Here is a 22,226-nt window from a genome sequence, read left to right as displayed (position 1 = left end):
GGGTGCAGTGCCTAAAGACCTTGGCCTGCACTTAAACACAACGTGGATACTTCACGTTGTGTTTAACACAGTCCTAGGAAAGTGTCCGAAAGTGTGATCCAATACAACAGCCAGCAGAGTGATCTTGTTTGCTGTGGACACATCTTGTTGTGTTTCAAATAATAGTAATAATAATAATAATAATAATAATAATAATCTTCCAGAAGTGACTGCCTTCCTTTCTAGGTATATAAAAGTATCGACTCTGTGTACTATGGTTTGTCAAATCTTTTTCTTCTACACCCCCCACTCCTAATGCGAGAGTATTCAATCTCTATTTCCATCCCAGTAAGGGCCCTTCCACACAGCACTATACCCCAGAATATCAAGGCAGAGTAACCCACCATATCTGCTTTGAATTGAAATATCTGAGTCTACACTGCCACATATCCCAGTTCAAAGCAGATAATGTGGGGTTTTATTCAGCCTTAGTCCACACTCATAGCTATTGCCCTCCCAACCCTGCTATAAGGCCTGTGAATGTCTCCCAAAACAGTTACTATACTCCCAATTTAAGAATGGTGGTGGACAGAAAAAGCGATGTAAATACTGGCTTAAAACCAACCTTAAAAACTGTGGCATAGACACCAGAACTGGGAAGCTGTGGTCTTTGAGTGCTCCAACTGGAGGTCAGCTGTGACCAGCAGTGCTGCAGAATGTGGAATATAGGGCTGAGTGGAAGGGCCCTAAGAAAACCTTTCATTGATTCAATGGTGATTATCTCTCTCTCTTTTTGTATTCCTAGTCAGTAGAAGATGCCAACAACAGCGGCATGAACTTGTTGGACCAGTCTGTCATCAAAAAAGGTATGGAGACCCTTTCCTTTCTTGAGGTGTTTCAGATGGAGGGAGGGATTCTTGGAAGGAAACATGATTGGTTTCAGATCAGGATGCTCTCCACTGGAAAACTGATGCGGTTTGATCAAAGTAGCAACAATGATTCTATGGCCCCTTCCATATAGCTGAATACAATCCCACAATTGCTTTGAACTGGAATATATGGCAATGTGGACTCAGATAACCAATGCAAGGCAGATATTGTGGGATTTCCTGCTTTGATATTCTGGGTTGTATGGCTGTGTGGAAGGGCCCTGGCTTGAGTATCTCTTCTCTAAAATGTTTTTATAATATTGTCGAAGGCTTTCATGGCCGGAATCACTGGGTTATTGTAGGTTTTTTCGGGCTATATGGCCATAGTCTAGAAGCATTCTCTCCTGACGTTTCGCCTGCATCTATGGCAAGCATCCTCAGAGGTAGTCGAGGATGCTTGCCATAGGGAGGATTATGCTTGCCACTACCTCTGAGGATGCTTGCCATAGATGCAGGCGAAACGTCAGGAGAGAATGCCTCTAGACTATGGCCATATAGCCCGAAAAAACCTACAACAACCCAGTTTTTATAATAATTTTTAACAAAACATTTTCCATAAATAATAAAAAGAGGAGGAGAAATTTAATATAGTATTTGGGAAAGGACTGATGGATGGAGAAAGAGAGAGAAAGTAGGAAAAAAAGGGGGGAGAATAATGTACTTCCAATAATCATTGTGATTTGTAGTTTTCCTAGAATCTTATCTAAAAAGTTGAAAACTAGAAGTGTTTTGGGTTTCAGATTGGGTGAGTGTGGGATGATTGCATTTGCACACTCAATGCATTTTTTGTGTGTGTCGGGAGCAACTTGAGAAACTGGAAGTTGCTTCTGGTGTGAGAGAATATGTTACCCTCCTTGTGGGAGTTTTCTCTCATGTCCCTGCATGAGGAGCTGGAGCTGACAGAGGGAGCTCATCCACGCTCTCCCCAGCTATCTCAGAGACGGGACCCAAGTCCAAACACAACATTAATTTCCTTTTCATGTGCACCTTAGACACATTGCCTGAAGATACTTGTATACATTTCAATAAGTTTATGCATGAAATGAAGTTTGTGTACAATGAAGCCTCAAAAAGCAATGTTATCACTGGGTTGTTGTAGGTATTTTTCGGGCTGTATAGCCATGGTCTAGAGGCATTCTCTCCTGACTTTTCGCCTGCATCTATGGCAAGTATCCTCAGAGGTAGTGAGGTCTGTTGGAACTAGGAAAAAGGGTTTATATATCTGTGGAATGACCAGGGTGAGACAAAGGACTCTTGTCTGTTGGAGCTAGGTGTGAATGTTTCAACTGACCACCTTGATTAGCATACAATGGGCTGACTGTACCTGGAGCAAACTTGCCTGGAGCAAATGTTATCACTCTCTCAGCCCATAATGGGAACAATTTCAAATTTGGGAAAACTCCCCAAAATATAGAAGAGCATCCAAAAATACAAACAAGACACTGATAGAGCATGAAGTGATGTGGCTGCAAAGACTTTAGTGCTTAGGAAGCCAAGATGCAGTGTTCCATCTTTAAAGTTACAAAAGGTTTATTTACAAAAAAAATCTATATAAATAAAAATGTAATGTTTGTTTGTGGGATTAACAGAACTCAAAAACCACTGTGCGAATTGACACCAAATTTGGACACAAGACACCTACTAACCCAAGGAGTGACCATCACTCAAAAAATTTGAGTTTGTCATTTGGGAGTTGTAGTTGCTGGGATTTATAGTTCACCTACAATCAAAGAGCATTCTGAATCCCAGGAATGATAGAATTGGGGCAAACTTCCCACAAAGAACCCCTATGACCAACAGAAAATACTTAAGGCCATCCAGTCCAACTCCTTTCACCAGAGCAAGAAAATAAATATTGTTTACCGAGCATAAAGAAATTACATATATTAGAAACCAACACTTTCTCATTACTTTATTTTCCAGATCATCAGACTGGGCCACAGGAAAGTGTGGCTAGTGATTCATATAATCCAATCCAGAGATATAGGGCAGTATAGATCCAGCATGAAGGCCTTTCCGCATAGCCATATAACCCAGAATATCAAGGCAGAAAATCCCACAATATCTGCTTTGAACTGGCTTATCTGAATCCATGCTGCCATATATTCCAATTCCAATTCCTCCCCCACAAACAATCAGCTCCATCCCTGTCTCATCCTGATTTTAGTATTTTTAGTGTCTTAGTTTTTATCTTGCACATGCGGCCAGCTCATTGTTATGTTATGTTATGTTATGTTATCTTTATTATTTTATTTTACTGTGTATGATTTTGCTTTATTGTCTTTGTACTCATATGTTGTATGTATTTTATCGTGTTGTTATTGTGTTTTGGTTTTACTTTATTGTAATATGCTGTTGGGCTTGGCCTTACATAAGCCGCCCAGTCCCCATTGGGGAGATGATGGCGGAGTATTAAATAAAGTATTATTATTATTATTATTATTATTATTAAGCTTATAATGTGGGATTTTATTCAGCTGTGTGAAAGTGGCCTCAGAGAGCAATTGTGGCCAAACTATCAACTTTTTTGGGGGGGGGGGGGGGGGGGTTCCACACAGCCAGAATATCAAGGCAAAAAAAACCCCCCACATTATCTGAGTGTGGACTCAAATAATCCAGTTCAAATCAGATATTGTGGGACTTTTTGCCTTGATGTTCTGGGATACAGGGCTGTGTGGTAAAGGTAAAGGTAGTCCCCTGACATTAAGTCCAGTCATGTCTGACTCTGGGGTGTGGTGCTCATCTCCATTTCTAAGCCGAAGAGCCGGCGTTGTCCGTAGACACCTCCAAGGTCATGTGGCCGGCATGACTGCATGGCGCGCCCTATATCACAAAGTATGCTTCTAGGGCGCTGAGAGTGTTGCATGTCCAGTGTGGTGGTATTATGGGATGGGACCATGCCTGCGACATAGAGCTACAGTCCATTTGTGAATCTCATGAGTGTATTGCCTTGTGGCTCATCTTTAATTGGGGCGGGGGAGGGTGGAAGAAGAGTCCTTAGTGGTTGGGACGTAGGGACCCTCTGGACACGTGTCTTCGGGACGGAGGGACCATCTGGACACGTGTCTTCGCTGTCAACTGCTCGACCAATCGGGCGAGACAATGCGTGTCGGATTCCCGCGTGTAGAGGTGTGTGAGGCGGGGGAAACGGGGGAGGGGGGGGCGCTTGGGACCCCCCACGCTCCATTGTGTCTACACGTGCGTACATGATTGAGTGTTAAGTGCCGCCTCGCCCCATACTGGTAGAGGGAATGCGATATTAACAAATGTTTGCAATCTCGTGTACAGCTGTAAGCAAAATAATTAACTAATTAAACTAATTAAATGTAATTACAATAACTCATTTTGGGCGTATTGCAGCTGCTTCCCCCCCTCCCTTCCCCTCCTCCCCTCCTGAATGTCTCTGACAGGCTCTGAAAGACGTGGGGTGAGATATGAAAGGGACCCCACGCCACCAACACGCGGGGAGTGGGTGTGGGGAACGGCGCCTTTAATTCCCAAGGAGCCCCCCATTCTAGATCGGGTACTAAACTGGCAAAGGTTAGGGGTGGCCTCCCTGCTCCTGTTATGAATTGGAATGTAAATATCTGATATGCAGGATGTATTTTCATACACTGGACCAAATTTGGCACAAAGACCCAATACACCCAAATTTAAATACTGGTGGGATTGGGGGAGGGCATTGATTTTGTCCTGTGGGAGTTGTAGTTGTTGGGATTTATAGTTCACCTACAATCAAAGAGCATTCTGAACTCCACCAACGATGGAATTGAATCAAACTTGGCACACAGAACTCCCATGACAGAGAAAAAATACTGGTAGGGTTTGGTGGGCATTGACCTTGAGTTTTGGGAGTTGTAGTTCATCTACATCCAGAGAGCACTGTGGACTCAAACGATGATGGATCTGGACCAAACTCTACACGAATACTCAATATGTCCAAATGTGAACACTGGTGCAGTTTGGGGAAGATAGACCTTGACATTTGGGAGTTGTATTTGCTGGGATTTATAGTTCACCTTCAATCAAAGAACATTCTGAACCCCACCAACGATAGAATTGGGCCAAACCTCCCACACAGGACCCTCACGACCACCAGAGTGGGCAACAGCAAGGCGTGGCAGAGGACGGCTAGTCATAATAATAATAATAATAATAATAATAATAATAATAATAAATTTTATTACCTGCCTGTCCTTGCAGTTCGAGGCGGGGTGCAACATGGTTAGAACAAAGAGATGAAACACTATTAACAGACAAGATAATAAGTAAAGGGTTCCCCTTGGCATTGAGTCTAGTCCTGTCCGACTCTGCGGGGTGGTGCTCATCTCTATTTCTAAGCTGAAGAGCCCGAGTTGTCCATAGACGCCTCCTAAGTCATGCGGCCAGCATCACTGCCTGGAGCGCCCTTACATTCCCACAGAAGCGGTACCTATTGATCTGCTCACATTTGCATGTTTTCGAACTGGTAGGCTGGCAGAAGCTGGGGCTAACAGCGGGAGCTCACCCCGCTCCCTGGATTCGAACAGTTCAACAGCTCAGCGGTTTAAAGGTTATGTCGAATTAGTCGAGATACTCATTGAAAATCGTGTTACATAGTGTTGTGTGTGGTTGTGAGCCGGATTGAGTCCCTATGGGGAGAAAGGCCGGGTATGAAGAGTTAATAACCACAATATTAATGGGGTGTTGTGTGTTTTCCAGGCTGCATGGCCTTGTTCGAGCAGCATTTTCTCCCTTCCAGGACCGTGAAAACCTTTGACAACAACATCAATAGCAATAATAGCAATATTATTAAATATTACAATAATATTTTGTTATATTTAAAACATTAATATATTGTAAAGTATTTATAATATTTTATTAGAATATAAAATAGTAATAATAGTAATAATTATTAATAATTAATAATAATAGTAATAATAATTATTAATTATTATTATTAATAATAATTAATTATTATTAATAATAATTAAAATGAAAGCCTTCGACAACACAATAATAGTAATCTACCGGCAGACACGCGTGGGAATTTGGAGTTAGGTCTCCTGCTACAGCCGAGTTGTCCCCATTTTTCCTCTCTATAAAATATAGAGGGAAAAAAAGCAGCCCAGTGACAGAAGAGGTGAAACGGAGATGAATTATGACCCCCAAGCGCGGATCCCTTCGAGCCTCCTCCACCTGATAGTCTTGGAGGCCTAGGGAGGTAATGGCAGTATCTGTCATCTTTGATTGCCCCGTTGGCCCACGTGTGACACGCTCCCCCGGGCCTCCCTCCTCCCTTCCCACGGTTATTCCCAGCCTTCTTCGCCTAATATCAGCTTCGGGCTCGTTTCTCTCTCTCGAAATGAACCCTTTGGAGTCTGCAAAGGGTGTGGGAGACCCTCGAGTGGGTCCCTGTGCTTGGGAATAGACGCAGTCGTGTCAAAACAGAAGGCCCGCGGGTGATTTCGCCCCTTCGTGTTCTTTTAAATGGTCCTCCATATACCGGACTACAACTCCTGTCTTCCTCATCATTAGGCATCATGAGTTTGTACACTTGGTCACAGCTGACCTCCAGTTAGAGCAGGTATGGGCAAACCCAGGTCCAGGGGTCTCATGTGGCCCCTTGGGCTCTTTTCTCAAGCCCTCCTCTCTCACATCATCCTATCCTTCCTTCCCTTTTCCCTTCCTCCTTCCCTCTTTCTTCTTCCCTTTTGTCTTTCTCTTTCCTCCCTCCATTCCATTTCATCCTTCCATCCTTCTCTCTTTCCTCCCTCCTTCCCTTCCTTCATTTCATCCTTCTCTTCTTTGCTTTCTTTCTCCCTCCCTCTATTCCTTCCCTCCTCTTTTTCCTTCTTCCTTCCCTCCCTTCCATGCTTCCTTCCCTCCCTTCCACCCTTTCGTCCTTCCTTCCTTCTCTCTTCCCTTCCTCCTTACCCCCTCCCTCCCTTCACTTCCTTCTTTCTCTTACTATCCTTCCCTTCCTCTCTTTCGTTCTTCTTTCCTTCTCTCTTTCTTCCCTCCCTCCTTCCCTTCCTTCCTTTCATCCTCTTCTTTCTCTCTCTCTCTCTTTCTCCCTCCATTCACCCCTTCTCTTTTACCTCCCTCCCTCCTTCTCTTCCTTATTTCCATGGTTCCCTTCCACCCTTTCGTCCTTCCTTCCTTCTCTCTTTCCTTCCCTCTTACCCCTCCCTCCCTCTTTCTCTTATTATCCTTCCCTTCCTCTCTTTCGTTCCTCTTTTCTTCTCTCTTTCCTTCCTCCTTCCTCCCCTTCCTTCCCTTCATCCTTCTCTTCTTCCAACTCTCTTTCTCCTTCCCTCCATTCCTTCTCTCCCTCCTCTTTTTCCTTCTTCCATTCCTTCCTTCTATGCTTCCCTTCCACCCTTTCGCCCTTCCTTCTCTCTTCCCTTCCTCCTTACCCTCTCCCTCCCTTCCTCCCTTACTTCTCTTTCTCTTACTATCCTTCTCTTCCTCTCTTTCGTCCTTCTTTCCTTCTCTTTCCTCCTTCCCTCCCTCCCTCCTCCCCTTCCCTTCCTTTCATCCTTCTCTTCTTCCTTCTCTCTTTGTCCCTCTCTCCATTCCCTCCCTCCTCTTTTTCCTCCCTCTTTCTCTGTCTTCTTTCCATGCTTCTCTTCCACCCTTTCGTCCTTCCTTCCTTCTCTTTCCTCCCTTCCTTCCCTCTTTCCCTTACTAACCTTCCCTTCCTCTCTTTCGTCCTTCTTTCCTTCTTCCCTCCTCCCCTTCCTTCCTTTCACGCTTCTCTTCTTCCCTCCCTCTTTCCCTCCATCCCCCTTCTCTTTTTCCTTACTCTTTCGCTTTCTTCCACGCTTCCCTTCCACCCTTTCATCCTTCCTTCCTTCCCTTTTGCCTTTCCTTCCTCCTCCCTTCCCACTTTCTCCTTCCTTCCATCCCTCCCTTCCTCTCTTTCGTCCTTCCATCCTTCCATCCTTCTCTCTTTTCTTCCACCTTCCTTTCCTTCGTTTCATCCTTCTCTTCTTCCCTCTTTCTTCCTCCCTCCATTCCCTCCCTCCCTCCCTCCTCTTTTTCCTTTTCCCTTCCCTTCCTTTCTTCCTCTCCTTCCTTCCCTTCCTTCCATGTTTCCCTCCCACCCTTTCGTCCTTCCTTCCTTCTCTCTTTCCTTCCTCCTTCCCTCCCTCCCTTCCCCCTCTCTTTTCCCTTCCATCCCTCTCTTCCTCTCTTCCGTCCTGCCTTCCTTCTCTCTTTCCTTCCTCCTTCCCTTCCGTCCTTTCACCCTTCTCTTCTTCCCTCCCTCTTTCTCCCTCCCTCCATTCCCTCCCTCCTCTTTTTCCTTGCCTTTCCTTCCTTCTTCCTTCCCTCTCACTTTCTCCTTCCATCCCTCCCTTCCTCCCCCCCTTCCCTCTCTCCTTCCTTCCCTCTCTCCTTCCCTCACCGGGCAGCCAGTCCTCTTGGCAGGGAGTGCTAGCATGGGGCTCCCAAGTTAGAAAGTTTCCCCCTGCCTGAGTGAGAGGCTCTTGGTGTGGAAGGCCACCTTCCCGTCCCTTTTGTTGTCCACTTCTCGATTCCTCCAGGCACTCCCCCGCCTCTCCAGCTCCTCCTTCCCTCCCTCCCTCCCTCCCGCCCTTAATGGCAGCCTGAGTTAGGAATGATTTTTTAATGTCTCGTTGGATTTTTAGCCCGTTAATGTAGCGCATCCCCCTCATTATTCCTTTATTGATTGCTCATTGACCAGGGCCCTTCTCCCAATCGTATTAACCCCCCTCTGCCAGTGTCGATTAGGGCTGGGCTCCCAGCAGAAGCCCCTCGGACTGCCCCCTCCCCTTCCCCTTTCCTTTCCCTCCAACCCACCCGCCGCTGAGCCGAAGGGCCACGGTGGTCCCTGCCTATTGCCTTAATCGCTCAAAGGGGGCTAATACAGAAAATTAGCCTTAAACGAGCTCTGGAGATCTCCCAATGAAAGAGCCATTTATCACGCTGGCTACCTCCACTCCACTCGTTTGCCTTCTCACTCTCTCTCTCTCTACTGGGAACAACTCATTTCCTCTTAACTAAATTACCTCAGAAATGTCAAGGAGGCACAGATCGCAAACATAACGAGAGGAGGGGGGAGAGGAAAGGGAGGGGAGGGGGGCAACATATTGTGTTCCTCCTCCGCTGAAGGAGAGGGAGGGTCGAGAGAAAGGGAGACAACCCATCTGTTTGCCTCACTTCCAGATAAGTACGTGGAGGAAGGAAGCAGCAAAGAGATAAATATTTAAGAGACTGTGCTAGAGGAGGCTTAAAGCGGGGCGAGATTAGATTAACAGTTTGATCCAAGGCATGTTTCCTGTGAAGTCGGGCCGGCTGAGCCTAATAGGATTGCCTCGCTGGGAAGGGCGAGTAATAGGATTGAAGCACTCGCCGGGAGCAGCCTCTACTACACAGCCTTGTATTGCCGGGGCTCCCGATCTGACTAGACTCCGGGAATCAGGGAGGTTTTACTCAAGGCCTGGGATTTGATCCGGTTTGGCTCTGGGTGTCGCACCTCAGAGTCAGAGGACCCTAGGTAATTTTCAACAGTAAGCAAACAGTATTTTGGCGCCCCCCCCCCCCCAACCAATCATTGATATATATTTTCTGTTCATCGTTGGAGTTCTGTGTGCCATATTTGGTTCAATTCCATCACTGGTGGAGTTCAGAATGCTCTTTGATTGTAGGTGAACTATACATCCCAGTAACTACACTTGCCGCACTTGCTCCCTTGCCTGGCCCGCTTTGGGTCCGGGAGGCTTGCCTGCACCAAAAGTCACCTCTTCTCCTGACTTTCTCCTCAGCCATTGGGACCAAGGGAGAGAGAGACAGAGACAGAGGTGGAGATGCCCACAAAAACAAAAGAGGGAGGGGAAGTGGGAGATACCTCCAGCCGGAGGGTCTCTCTCTCTCTCTCTCTCTCTTGGTCCCAATGGATGAAGAGAAAGTCAAGAGAAGACGTGACTTTTGGTGCGCACGCTGGGGTCTTCAGACATGCCTTCCACCGAAGTGGGCCAGGCGTGGCGGCTTCGCCCCTTGGCCCACCCATGCATGCTCTGCTCATGCAACCGGTGGCCAGGTGGAGCAGGAACAAGAGGGGCTAGGCGAGGCTCAAGGGCCCGCCCCCTTTGGGAAGAGGATCGCCTGGCAGCGAGGCAAGAAAGCCGAGGCTCCCCCCGGACTGCTAGGGTTGTTGTGAGCTGAGGGGGCGCTCCTCAAGTGGTGGTCGAAGGGCATGTACAGAGGTGCCTCTGCGCCCCTGGCAAAAAAAGTGTTCTGCAACCGCTTACTTCGCGTAATGGATGAGCCGCCTCTGCTCAGAGTAGAACCACCTTGCTTAGGACACCAAAGAACACACCAGCAGTAGTCTTTATAGTTTTATTAAAATAAAAGATTAAAAAGTTCAAAAAGGCAAAAGTATATTTCAGAAGATCAATATAACCAAGGTAACCTAGGCAAACAAGTTCCATGAAGGCATAGGCAAGGCAAAGTCCCATGAGAACATGACAAAGTCCTGAAACATGAGCATGAAAAGCTGCAAGATAAATCCAAAGTCTCTTGGTTGAAGCTGGAAGTTGCTTTGACACTGAGGCACATTGAAACAGTCTGTTTAATACTCTTTGGACAACATGAAGGCCTTCCTATGGACCCGGGCCTCTCTCTCCTGCCTCCAGGATATCCTGACACCAGGGGCGGCTCGTCCATTACGCAAAGTAAGTGGTCGCAGAACACTTTTTTGCCAGGGGTGCAGAGGTGCCTCTCTAAATGCCCCTCAACTGCCACTTGAGGAGCGCCCCCTCAGCTCACAACAGCTCTAGCCAGGGGCGGCTCGTCCATTACGCGAAGTAAGTGGTCGCAGAACACTTTTTTTTGCCAGGGGCGCAGAGGCACCTCTGTAAATGCCCCTCGACTGCCACTTGAGGAGCGCCCCCTCAGCTCACAACAGCTCTAGCAGTCAGGGGGAACCTTGGCTTTCTTGCCTCGCTGCCAGGCGATCCTCTTCCCAAAGGGGCTGGGCCCTTGAGCCCCGCCTAGCCCTTCTCGTTCCTGCTCCACCTGGCCACCGGCTGCACGAGCAGAGCCAGTGCTCAATCGTTCTCCGCGTTCGTGACCGGCTCCCTTTCCCTTTCCCGATCCCCCAGTGCTCCACCCGCCTCCTCTCCTCTCCCCAATCCGCGGGTGGGTCAAGGGGCGGAGCCACTGCGCATGGCCCGCTTCAGGTCCGGAGGCGTGTCTGAAGACACCAGCGTGCGCACCAAAAGTCGCCTCTTCCCCTTTCTCTTCAGCCATTGGGACCAAGAGAGAGAGAGAGAGAGCCCCTCCGGCTGGAGGTATCTCCCACCTCTGCTCCCTCCTTTGTTTTTGTGCCTACCTTCAGGAAAGGTGGGCATCTCCACCTCTCTCTCTCTCTCTCTCTCTCTCTCTCTCTCTCGGTCCCAATGGCTGAGGAGAAAGTCAGGAGAAGAGGTGACTTTTGGTGCACATGCTAGGCATGCCTCCGGACCCAAAGCAGGCCAGGCAAGGGAGCAAGTGCAGCAAGTTTAGTTACTGGGATGTATAGTTCAGCTACAATCAAATTGCATTCTGAACTCCACCAATGATGGAATTGAACCAAATATGGCACACAGAACTCTCACTACGAACAGAAAATATATATCAATGATTGGTTGGGGCAGGGGGGGGGGGGCACCAAAATACTGTTTGCTTACTGTTGAAAATTACCTAGGGCCGCCTCTGGTTCTGTGCATAATGAGTATCTTAAAAACAAAAGAACCAATGCACAATATCACACCAAATTTAGCAACAAAACATCTCACAACACAAGGAGCAACCATCACTCAAAAATTATGATTTTGTCATTTGGGAGTTGTAGTTGTTGGGATTTATAGTTCACCTACAATCAAAGAGCATTCTGAAGTCTATCAATGATGGAATTGAACCAAACTTGGCACACAGAACCCCCATGACCAACAGAAAATACTGGAAGGGTTTGGTGGGCATTGACTTTGAGTTTGGGAGTTGTAGTTCACCTACATCCAGAGAGCACTGTGGACTCAAACAATGATAGATCTGGACCAAACTTGGCATGAATACTCAATATGCCCTTGATATTCTGGGATATGGGGCTGTGTGGAAGGGCCCTGAGTCCACACTGCCTCATATCCCATTTCAAAGCAGATAAGGTGGGGTTTTATTCAGCTGTGTGGAAGGAGCCTCACTCAATTTATTTCAGCAGGATCCCTTTCCCAAGTGAAAACACAACTGTCCTGACCTTACATCCATGGAAGCACATACATGCAGGCAATCCACGGTTGCAAACCTAAGAGTATGGATGGATATGTATTGTGCAACCAATGGGCTCGAAACAAGCCCCCTCCTCTTCAAAAGCGAGGCCGAGACAGGGGTCCCCCTGAACTGTGATTACCCCCGTGTGGTGGGAGTGGATGAGATGCTTTGGAACCCAGCTTTAATATATGCACCGAAAATAGTAAACAACATGTAAAGAAGGGGACGCTTCACGCTGCGTTGCTCCACGCTCCATTTCCTTGCCGTGTCCCTCGCCTAAGAGCCGTCGTTTGTCGGGAACAGGCTTGCTCCTAATTACGAACAAATCAAGCGACTCCTGGCGCTGCCTCGCTTTTATTGATAAGCTCAAGAGAAATAGAAAAGGAGGGGAAGGGGTGGGGAAAGGGAGACACCCCGAAACACCTTAGGAAGCATGACTGTCTGGGGGAGGCAGGGTTTGAGATGGAAAAGGTGACGTTTGCAGTCTGGGGATTCAACGAAAACTCATCATCATCATCATCATCATCATCATCATCATCATCACCATCACCACCACCACCACCACCACCACCCCACTTTATCTCCCCAAAGGGAACTCAAAGCGACCACTACATAAATGCAGTTTCAGTAGGCTGATTAACTGCATTGAATTACATTATATTAGCAGTCCCCTGCCACACCTTGCTGTGGCTCAGTCTGTGTACATGTGTTTTGTTTGTGTATATGTGTGTTTGTGTATATATATGTGGTTTTGCGCATGCATTGTAATGTCATTTTTGTTTTTTTGGCTTTTTAAGTTTCTTCTGCTGTGTTTTTATGAGTGACTAGCCATCCCCTGCCACTCCTTGTTGTGGCCCACTCTGGTGGTCATGGGGGTTCTCTGTGGGAGGTTTGGCCCAATTCTATTGTTGGTGGCAGGCATGTAGGGGGGGGGGGCTTGGGGGGCTTCAGCCCCCCCGAAATTCTCATGGTGGTCCGCGAGAAGGCCTTACTGGTATATTATTTAAACTGTTATGTTTATTCATATCATGATCTGATCACCATGCGCAATATATCCCATATGCATGGGGGTAGGGGGGTAATGATACAAAAGGTTTGTATCATTTCAGACTCAGCCCCCCTCTTTCACTCAGACCCTCTTTCACTCAGACCCAGCCCCCCCCATCAAACTCAGCTCCCCCCCCCAAAACAAAATCCTGGCTATGAGCCTGGTTGGTGGGGTTCAGAATGCTCTGTGATTGTAGGTGAACTATAAATACCAGCAACTACAACTCCCAAATGTAAAGGTTCTATGGGTTGTTGTAGGTTTTTTCGGGCTATATGGCCATGGTCTAGAAGCATTCTCTCCTGACGTTTCGCCTACATCTATGCCAAGCATCCTCAGAGGTAGTGAGGTCTGTTGGAACTAGGAAAAAGGGTTTATACATCTGTGTAATGACCAGGGTGAGACAAAGGACTCTTGTCTGTTGGAGCTAGGTGTGAATGTTTCAGCTGACCACCTTGATTAGCATATAATGGCCTGACAGTGCCTGGAGCAAACTTTTGTTAAGAGGTGATTAGATGTCCTTGTTTGTTTCCTCTCTGTTGTTGTGCTGTTGTAATTTTAGAGTTTTTTAATACTGGTAGCCAGGTTTTGTTCATTTTCATGGTTTCCTCCTTTCTGTTGAAATTGTCCACATGCTTGTGGATTTCAATGGCTTCTCTGTGTAGTCTGACATGGTGGTTGTGAGAGTGATCCAGCATGTCTGTGTTCTCAAATAATATGCTGTGTCCAGGTTGGTTCATCAAGTGCTCTGCTATGGCTGATTTCTCTGGTTGAAGTAGTCTGCAGTGCCTCTCATGTTCCTTGATTCGTGTTTGGGCAATGCTGTGTTTGGTGGTTCCTATGTAGACTTGTCCACAGCTGCATGGTATCCGGTAGACTCCTGCAGAAGTTAGAGGATCCTTCTTGTTCTTTGCGGAATGTAGCATTTGTTGGATTTTCTTGGTGGGTCTGTAGATAGTTTGTGTGTTGTGTTTCCTCATCAGCTTCCCTATGCGGTCAGTGGTTCCCTTGATGTATGGCAAGAACACTTTTCCTCTGGATCCCACTGAAAAAACCTACAACAACCCAGTGATTCCGGCCATGAAAGCCTTCAACAATACGTAAAGGTTCTATTTCCCCCAAACTCCATCAGTGTTCACATTTGGGTATATTGACTATTCGTGTAGAGTTTGGTCCAGATCCATCATTGTTTGAGTCCACAGTGCTCTCTGGATGTAGGTGAACTACAACTCCAAAACCAAAGGACACTGCCCACCAAACCCTTCCAGTATTTTCTGTTGGTGATGGGAGAACTGTGCACCAAGTTTGGTTCAATTCCATCGTTAGTGGGGTCCAAAATGCTCTTTGATTGTAGGTGAACTATAAATCCCAGCAACTACAACTCCCAAATGGCAAAATCAATTTTTTTGAGTGGTGGTCACTCCTTGGGTTAGTGGGTGACTTGTGTCCAAATTTGGTGTCAATTTGTCCAGTGGTTTTTAAGTTATGTTAATCCCACAAACAAACATTACATTTTTATTTATATAGACGATAGTCAGTCGTTGGCCTGATAGGTGTATTGTGTCCAAATTTGGTGTAAATTCGTCCAGTAGTTTTTGAGTTATGTCAATCCCACAAACAAACATTACATTTTTATTGATATAGATGGAAGTGTAGACTCATCCAGTTCAATGCAGTTACTCTGACTTCTGAAACTGCACCCCATATGGTGTATTTGGAGCCTAGGAGCAGACACCCTGCTGAGAAATGAGAGAGAAGGACCCTTATTGTTAAAGATTCCAGAGTCCTAGGAGTCTCTTTTCCAAGCTGTGCCATGAAGGGTCCTTCCACACAGCCATATAACCCATCACACTAGTGTGAGATTCCATCGCACTAGGGAATGAATCCACTTAAAATCCGGTTTCTGCCTCCTGCAGAATTCTGGGGTTTGTAGTTTAGGGAGGAGACTTTAACAGCCTCACTACACTACAAACCCCAAAATTCTGCAGGAAGCAGAAATCAGATTAAAGTGGATTCATTCTCTAATATGATGAAAAGGAAACATAAAATCCAGAGTATATGCTTTTAATTGGACTATACCGCAGTGTAGACTCAGGGTCCTTCTACACAGCCATATAATTCAGAATATCATGGCAGAATAACCCACAATATCTGCTTGGAAGAGGAATATCTGAGTCCAAACGGCCATATATCCCAGTTCAAAGCAGATAATCAATCAATCAATCAATCAATCAATCAATGATTTATTACGGTCTTTGACCAGCACAGTATAAAATGGGGCACAGGTGCCCAAGGAAGGGAATCACAGTTCCCAAAGCAGATAAGATTATAATTTGAAAAACAAAATGAATCAATTTCTATGCACACTGCACATATCTTATCTGTAGTGCAAAAAAAACCAAAACGCTTAAAAACAATACAATAATTAAAATGAAGAACAATTTTAACAAATATAAATTTATTAGTATTTCAATTGGAAGTGTGGGTCTGATTTCGGCTGTTGAGATAAGATTATTGTTGTTGTTGTTGTGTGCTTTCAAGTTGTTTCAGACTTAGGTTGATCTTGAGTGAGGGCCGGGTAAATGACCTTGGAGGGCCGTATCCAGCCTCCAGGCCTTAGTTTGAAGACCCCTTTTCTAAGGAAAAGAAAAAGGGAAAATAACAAAATAGCATCCATGAATGTACATCTTGCCTGGAGAATGGCAAGATGCATTCTCACTCAAAGAGAACAAAGGCAAGAGAGAGAGGCCAAAATGGAGAATTGACCACATTGCTTCACCAGGGCAATAAAAATACCTTTAAAGAGGAAATTACATCTTCTCTGAAGGTATCACATTGCTAAGTATTCAAAAGAGGAGGAAATAGTGGCATGCACTATCCCCTTTCTAAGCCCCTTCTTGAGATAGAGAAATTAGGGGAAGGAATCCCTCATTCTAATCTATCTAGGCTAACTTACTTACTTAGCCGAACCCTCCTTGTCCGAGGAGCATAGTATTCCAAGATCAGTGTACTGTTGGGTCCGTAGGTCACTGTGGAGCCCTATTCTTGATCTGCATGTTCTCCTGCATTGATGGCATTGGTTTCCAGGTGGAAGGTGGTCTCGGTCAGGGTTGGCTTGAAGCACCTTCCTCTTGGCACGTTTCTCTCTTTCTCCCTCCATTTGTCCCTCTTCAAATTCTACAGCACTGCTGGTCACAGCTATCCTCCAGCTAATCTATCTAGGCTAACTTACTTATTTAGGCGATCCCTCGTTGTCAGAGTAGGATAGTCTTCCAAGATCAGTGTACATGTGGGTCCGTAGGTGACTGTGGAGCCCTATTCTTGATCTGCATGTTCTCCCGCAGTGAGGGCATCGGTTTCCAGGTGGAAGGCAGTTCCGGTCAGGGTTGGCTTGAAGCGTCTTCCTCTTGGCACATTTCTTTCTCCCTCCATTCATGCCTCTGCAAATTCTACAGCATTGTTGGTTACAGCTGACCTCCAGCTGGAGCGCTCAAGGACCAGGGCTTCCCAGTTCTCAGTGTCTATGCCAGAGTGTTAAAGGTTGACTTTGAGCCCATCTTTAAATCTCTTTTCCTGTCCTCCAATATTCTGTTTTCCGTTCTTGAGTTCGGAGTAGAGCAATTGCTTTGGGAGACAGTGGTTGGGCATCCGGACAACGTGGCTGGTCCAGCGGAGTTGATGTTGGAGGACCATCGCTTCAATGCTGGTGGTCTTTGCTTCTTTCAGCATGTTGACATTTGTCCGCTTGTCTTCCCAAGAGATTTGCAGGATTTCTCACTCATTAAGGACTGGAGACTTGTGCAGTCAGGGATGAAACCCAACATTAGTTTATCGCCATATCGCTGCCTCCCCCTTTAAAGATTTCAGCAGGGATCCCATCAGGTCCACTGGCTTTGTTATATTTTTGTTGGTCGATGGCATTGCTGTCTTCTTCCAAACAGAGGCTGAAATTAAATATACTTGGCTTTAACATTGCATTGTACTCAGGGATGCCTCCACGTTCCTGGAGACACTACAGACACCTCGTGTGGGGATCCTGAGGAAGGGAAATCTCCCAACTGCATCACCTCTGGCAAGAGCGCGGATATTAAAGTAATTAGAGCGATCTAGATAACGCGATTGCCTACCCTTCCTTGTTCCCTTTCTCTTGAAGGAGAATTAGGTAATTTACAAAAGATGGCAGGGAGATTAGCGCTCCCATCTCCGGAGCTATGAAATTGCGATGGTTATGGTTGGGGAAGCTGGCAGAAGCCTGGCTGGGTTGGGAAACGCTTTGCACAAGCCTCCTCCTCCTCCTTGGGTGTTGACAAAAGGCCAGCTGCTGCTTTTCAATGGAGGAGTGGTGAAGAGGGCAGGGAAAAGGCCCTGCGTGGGAAAGACACACGTGGAAAGGGCGCAAAGCAAGAAACAGAGCTTCAGGGCCTTTCCACAGCCATATAACCCAGAGTATCAAGGCAGATAATCCAAAATATCTGCTTTGAACTGGGTTATCTGAATCCACACTGCCATATATTCCAGGGCTTGCACCCACAGCCCTATCTCCCAGAATATCAAGGCAGAAAATCCCACAATATCTGCTTTAAACCGTGTTATCTGAGTCCACACTCAGATAATGTGGGATTTTCTGCCTTGCTATTCTGGAATATAGAATATGGAGCCCCAGGTGATGCAGTGTAAGCTGCTGAGCTTGTTGACCAAAAGGTCGCAGGTTTGAATCCGGGGAGCGGCATGAGCTTCCACTGTCAGCTCCAGCTTCTGACAACCTAGCAGTTCAAAAGCATGCAAATGTGAATAGATCAATAGGTACCGCTCCGGCGGGAAGGTAACGGTGCTCCATGCAGTCATGCTGACCACATGGCCTTGGAGGTGTCTACGGACAACACCGGCTCTTTGGCATAGAAATGGAGATGAGCACCACCCTCCAGAGTTGGATACGACTGGACTTCATGTTAGGGGAAAACCTTTACCTTTACCTATTTTGGCGGTGAGGAAGGATCCCCAGTTCAAAGCAGATGGTGTGGGATTTTTTTCAGCTGCTTGGAAGAGGCCTTGGTCTCTGTTCCCCAAACATGCATTATTGTGATACTAAAGTTTTGCAAGTTTGATATAGCATCCATATCAAATAGTATTATGATTTTCTATTAAAGATGTGAATGAACTTCAATTTCCAAATTATTAGGTCAATCAGTTTCAAATTCTGCTAGTATTCAAAGTTGAATACAATGTGTCTATGTGCCAAGTTTGGTCTAGATCTGTCATGTGCTGGGTTCAGTGCTCTCTGGATGTGGGTGAAGTATAACTCCTGGATCCAAAGGTCAATCACCCCTAACTCCAACTGTAGTCAAAGTTGGCCATGTTCGTCTATGTGCCAAGTTTTGTCCAGATCCATAATGGGCTGGATTTGGTACTATCTGGATGCAGGGTGAACTACAACTCCCACCCCAGTGGACCAGCCCCCCTCTCCAAACCCCTCCAGTATATTCTGTCGGTGCAGGGGTTCTGTGTGCCAAGTTTGGCCTAGATCCATCATTGGTGGGGGTCACTGTCATCTCTGGAAGTGGAAATTAATAGGAAATCTGTTGTATACATACATTAACTTTTATCATATACATAGATATAGATTATTATGAATTCATTTGCATACTTTGAAAACTGTCCTTGTTTTTGAAGGCCTGGGAAACTCTTTGATGTAAGCCTCAATAGAATAGACAATGAGGCAAACCACTTTTAAGATTTGTAAAGTAAAAAAAGAAGGACAAAGAAAGTGATGTGTAAGGTTTGCTGCATTGTTTTGGGGGTTTTTTGGCACCAAGGGAAGCTAGTAAAGATACATTGATCCTGAATCTACTAATGGGAAAGTAAAGTCTAGTAAGCTTTTTAGACATATGTCAAGTACATGTAAACTAAGCATTGAAAGTAATTTATACAGAGCCAGGCACAAGGCAGGGCAAGTGTTTCTGGACATGTGAAGAGTGTTTCCTCTCCCCCAAAACCAATGCCAAGCTTCGGGGATATCTCTTTGGGGATTCTAGGGCATTGTAGGGCAAGCATACAGATGCGGAGTTGTTCGTTCTGTTCCACAGTCGCAGAAGGTGGATTTTTCTTCTAGGTAGTGCCATTTTGCCAAGTTATCTTTTGATCTCCCAACCACTTCTGAAGGCCTTTCCAGGCAGGACTTTATCCCAGGAGCATCTGCGTTCAAAAAACACGGATGTCCCTGGGGCCCTGTCCATCCCCCCAAAAGCGCACTCTTTCTGTGGTGTGTGTCCTGATGTTCTTCTGGGACTGGCATGGGAGAACACCTGGAGACTCTACCCACCTCCCCAAAAGCCCTAACCCCCCCTTTAAAAAATAAAAGTACTTACCCAGCCTCCACTGGAAAGCTGCAGCAGCTCTCCTGGCGCATAGAAATGAAGTGCCAGGAGAAAGGGCGTGGGGTTGGGAGAAGCAATTTTCCTCACCCTTCCGTTCTTCTGGTGTGTCATTTGTATGCAACAGTAGAGTTGCCGCAGCTTTCCAATAGAAGCTGGGTAAGTACTATTTTTAAAAGGGGGGTTTAGGGCTTTTGGGGAGGGGGTTGGGATTCCCACAGTTTTCCAGGCTAATTTAGCCCAGAAAACTGTGGAAATGATGCCTGGAATTATTTTGATAATTCAAACAGTGGAGGTCTGGGCTAAAAGTATTGGTTGCCAAAAGGCAAAGGAGACCCACCCATCACTATAAGGCTATCATTTAATTTTTATGCTGTGTGTATAGTGCATACGTGTATGTGTGTGTGTGTATGTATTTGTGTGTGTGTGTGTGTGTGTGTGTATATAATGTTATGTTCATTTGTGGGTTTAACAGAACTCAAAAACCACTGGGCGAATTGACACCAAATTTGGACACAATACACCTATCAGTCCAATGAGTGATCACACTCATAAAAACACTGAAAAACACAGCGACAAAAACAACTCCAACCCCAAAAGGCTGTTAGCAGGCATGTAGCCGGGGGGGGGGGGGGGGTTGGGGGGCTTCAGCCCCCCCCCCGAAATTCTCATGGTGGTTCACGAAAAGGCCTTACTGGTGCATTATTTAAACTGTTATGTTTATTCATATCATGATCTGATCACCCTACTCAATATATCCCATATGCATGGGGGTATTGGGGTAACTATACAAAAGGTTTGCTAGGGTAGACCCTCTTTCACTCGGACTCAGCCCCCCCAACAAACTCAGCCCCCCCCCCGAATCGAAATCCTGCCTACGGGCCTGGCTGTTAGGAAGGCTGTTAGGAGTTGGAATCCAAAAGCCCTGGAGGGCCAAAGTCTGCATCTACCTGGTCCACACCGTGGAATTATTCCACAGCATTGAGCCATGGTGGTTAAAGGGGCCCCATAGGCCATCCAACCCAACCACTTTTTGCAGCAAAGGAAGACACCATCAAAGCCCTCCTGACAGATGGCCATCCAGTTGGAAAGGAGCCCCAAAGGCCATCTAGTCCAACCTCATTGGGCGGTAAAAGAAGACACAATCAACACCTACCCAACAGATGGCCAACCAGTTGGAAGGGAGCCCCAAAGGCCATCCAGTCCAACCCCCTTTGGACCCTTAAATATGTGTGTGTCTGACCATCCATCTACCTACCTACCTATCTATCTATCTATCTATCTATCTATCTATCTATCTATCTATGTTTTATCCATCTACCTTCTGATCCATCTATCAATGTCCCTTCCATATGTCTCTTCTGTCTATTGTTTCATGTCTGGAATTCCTCTGTTTTCTGAGGGCCACAGCAACACGTGGCAGGGAACAGCTAGTGTGTGTGTATGTATGTATGTGTGTGTGTGTGTGTGTGTGTATATATATATATATTACACACACACACGAGAGAGAGAGAGAGAGAGAGAGAGAATACATAAAAGTGGTGAAAAGTACAATTAAAATTAGTATTAAAATGTAATAAAACTTACATTTTAGTCCCATAGAGGAACAATATTAGAACTTCTATTATATTTTCCAGCTACTAAAGGGGTCATTAACATTTTTAACACATTGTCTAATGTTTGAAGGGGCAGGTCCACCACTGAATTCAAAATAGCAGCACTGGATTATTAGTATTTCTTTCAGGTGTTGCAAAAGTGAGGCTTCATTTAAAATTGGAATTGCGCTCTCCTTTGCCCTAATCCACCATTAAATAAGTTTAATCACTAAGGACACTTTTTGCATTTTAACACAAAACTATATTGCATGTCAAGGCAATTTTTAGTAAAAAGTTATGTGGACGCTAAACTTGCAAACGGAAAGTTTAGCAATTGGGTTATTTTTCTTTTCAAAAGTAACAGTGATACTACTGTGTATATTTATATGCACAAAAGATCTCTGCTCTGATGAGATAACAAGAAGTATTACACAGTCAAATATAACATTTTCCTTGGCTGTCTGATCTTTCCCCTTTGTATTAGCGCTCATGTTTATGTGAGAGCAGTAGGACCTCAACCGGCACAGTCACATTCCTTCTTCTTGCCTGTCCTTATAAATGTGAGCCCAAGTCATATGAGAAATAAATCCTTCTATTGGATATAACATGATCCCACTGAATTTGCATGGGGCCTAAATAAGCAGCTGTCAAGGTCCCTGGCTCAGTGGGTTTGTGAGCCATGCAAGAGATCATTGTGAGGGAAAGGTGCCCTTGTTATACATGCATTCATTTGGATGGTGGCCTAAAATCCATCATTGCTTTCAGTCGCTACATAAGTACAAGAGCCCTTACAAACAACAGGGTAACTCAATAAGGTGAATAAAGAGAAGGAGGATGGTGCCAAGGTTTAATTATAGCTCACTCCCATCATTTCTGGCATCTTGTAGTGGCAGCTATGCTGCAGGAATACCAAGAAATGCATAAATGGCTACTCTAAAAATATAGTCTAAGAACAAACCCTAAAATTCTTAATTTGCAGCCAGATAATATCAGCCTTGTTCCACACTATTCATTGTGCAATTATTCTATGTTTTGTCTCTGCAAAGCCAATCCC

The 22,226-nt window shown here is 45.7% G+C and overlaps 1 protein-coding gene across 2 annotated transcripts in view; it reads left to right on the top strand.

The window, feature by feature from the left end:
* The window catches only part of TFAP2B (transcription factor AP-2 beta), a 92,106-nt gene that overhangs the window by 26,876 nt on the left and 43,004 nt on the right, over nucleotides 1–22,226 (top strand). For both annotated transcript variants that reach the window (XM_067469461.1, XM_067469466.1), the window contains exon 3: nucleotides 785–845. In XM_067469461.1, coding sequence (XP_067325562.1) covers nucleotides 785–845 — 61 coding nt within the window. The remainder of the gene's footprint in view (nucleotides 1–784; nucleotides 846–22,226) is intronic.

Source organism: Anolis sagrei, chromosome 1, assembly GCF_037176765.1.
Source record: "Anolis sagrei isolate rAnoSag1 chromosome 1, rAnoSag1.mat, whole genome shotgun sequence".
Taxonomy (NCBI): domain Eukaryota; kingdom Metazoa; phylum Chordata; class Lepidosauria; order Squamata; family Dactyloidae; genus Anolis; species Anolis sagrei.
Note: the sequence above shows the minus strand (reverse complement) of the source record. Positions and strands in the feature narration are given on the sequence as shown.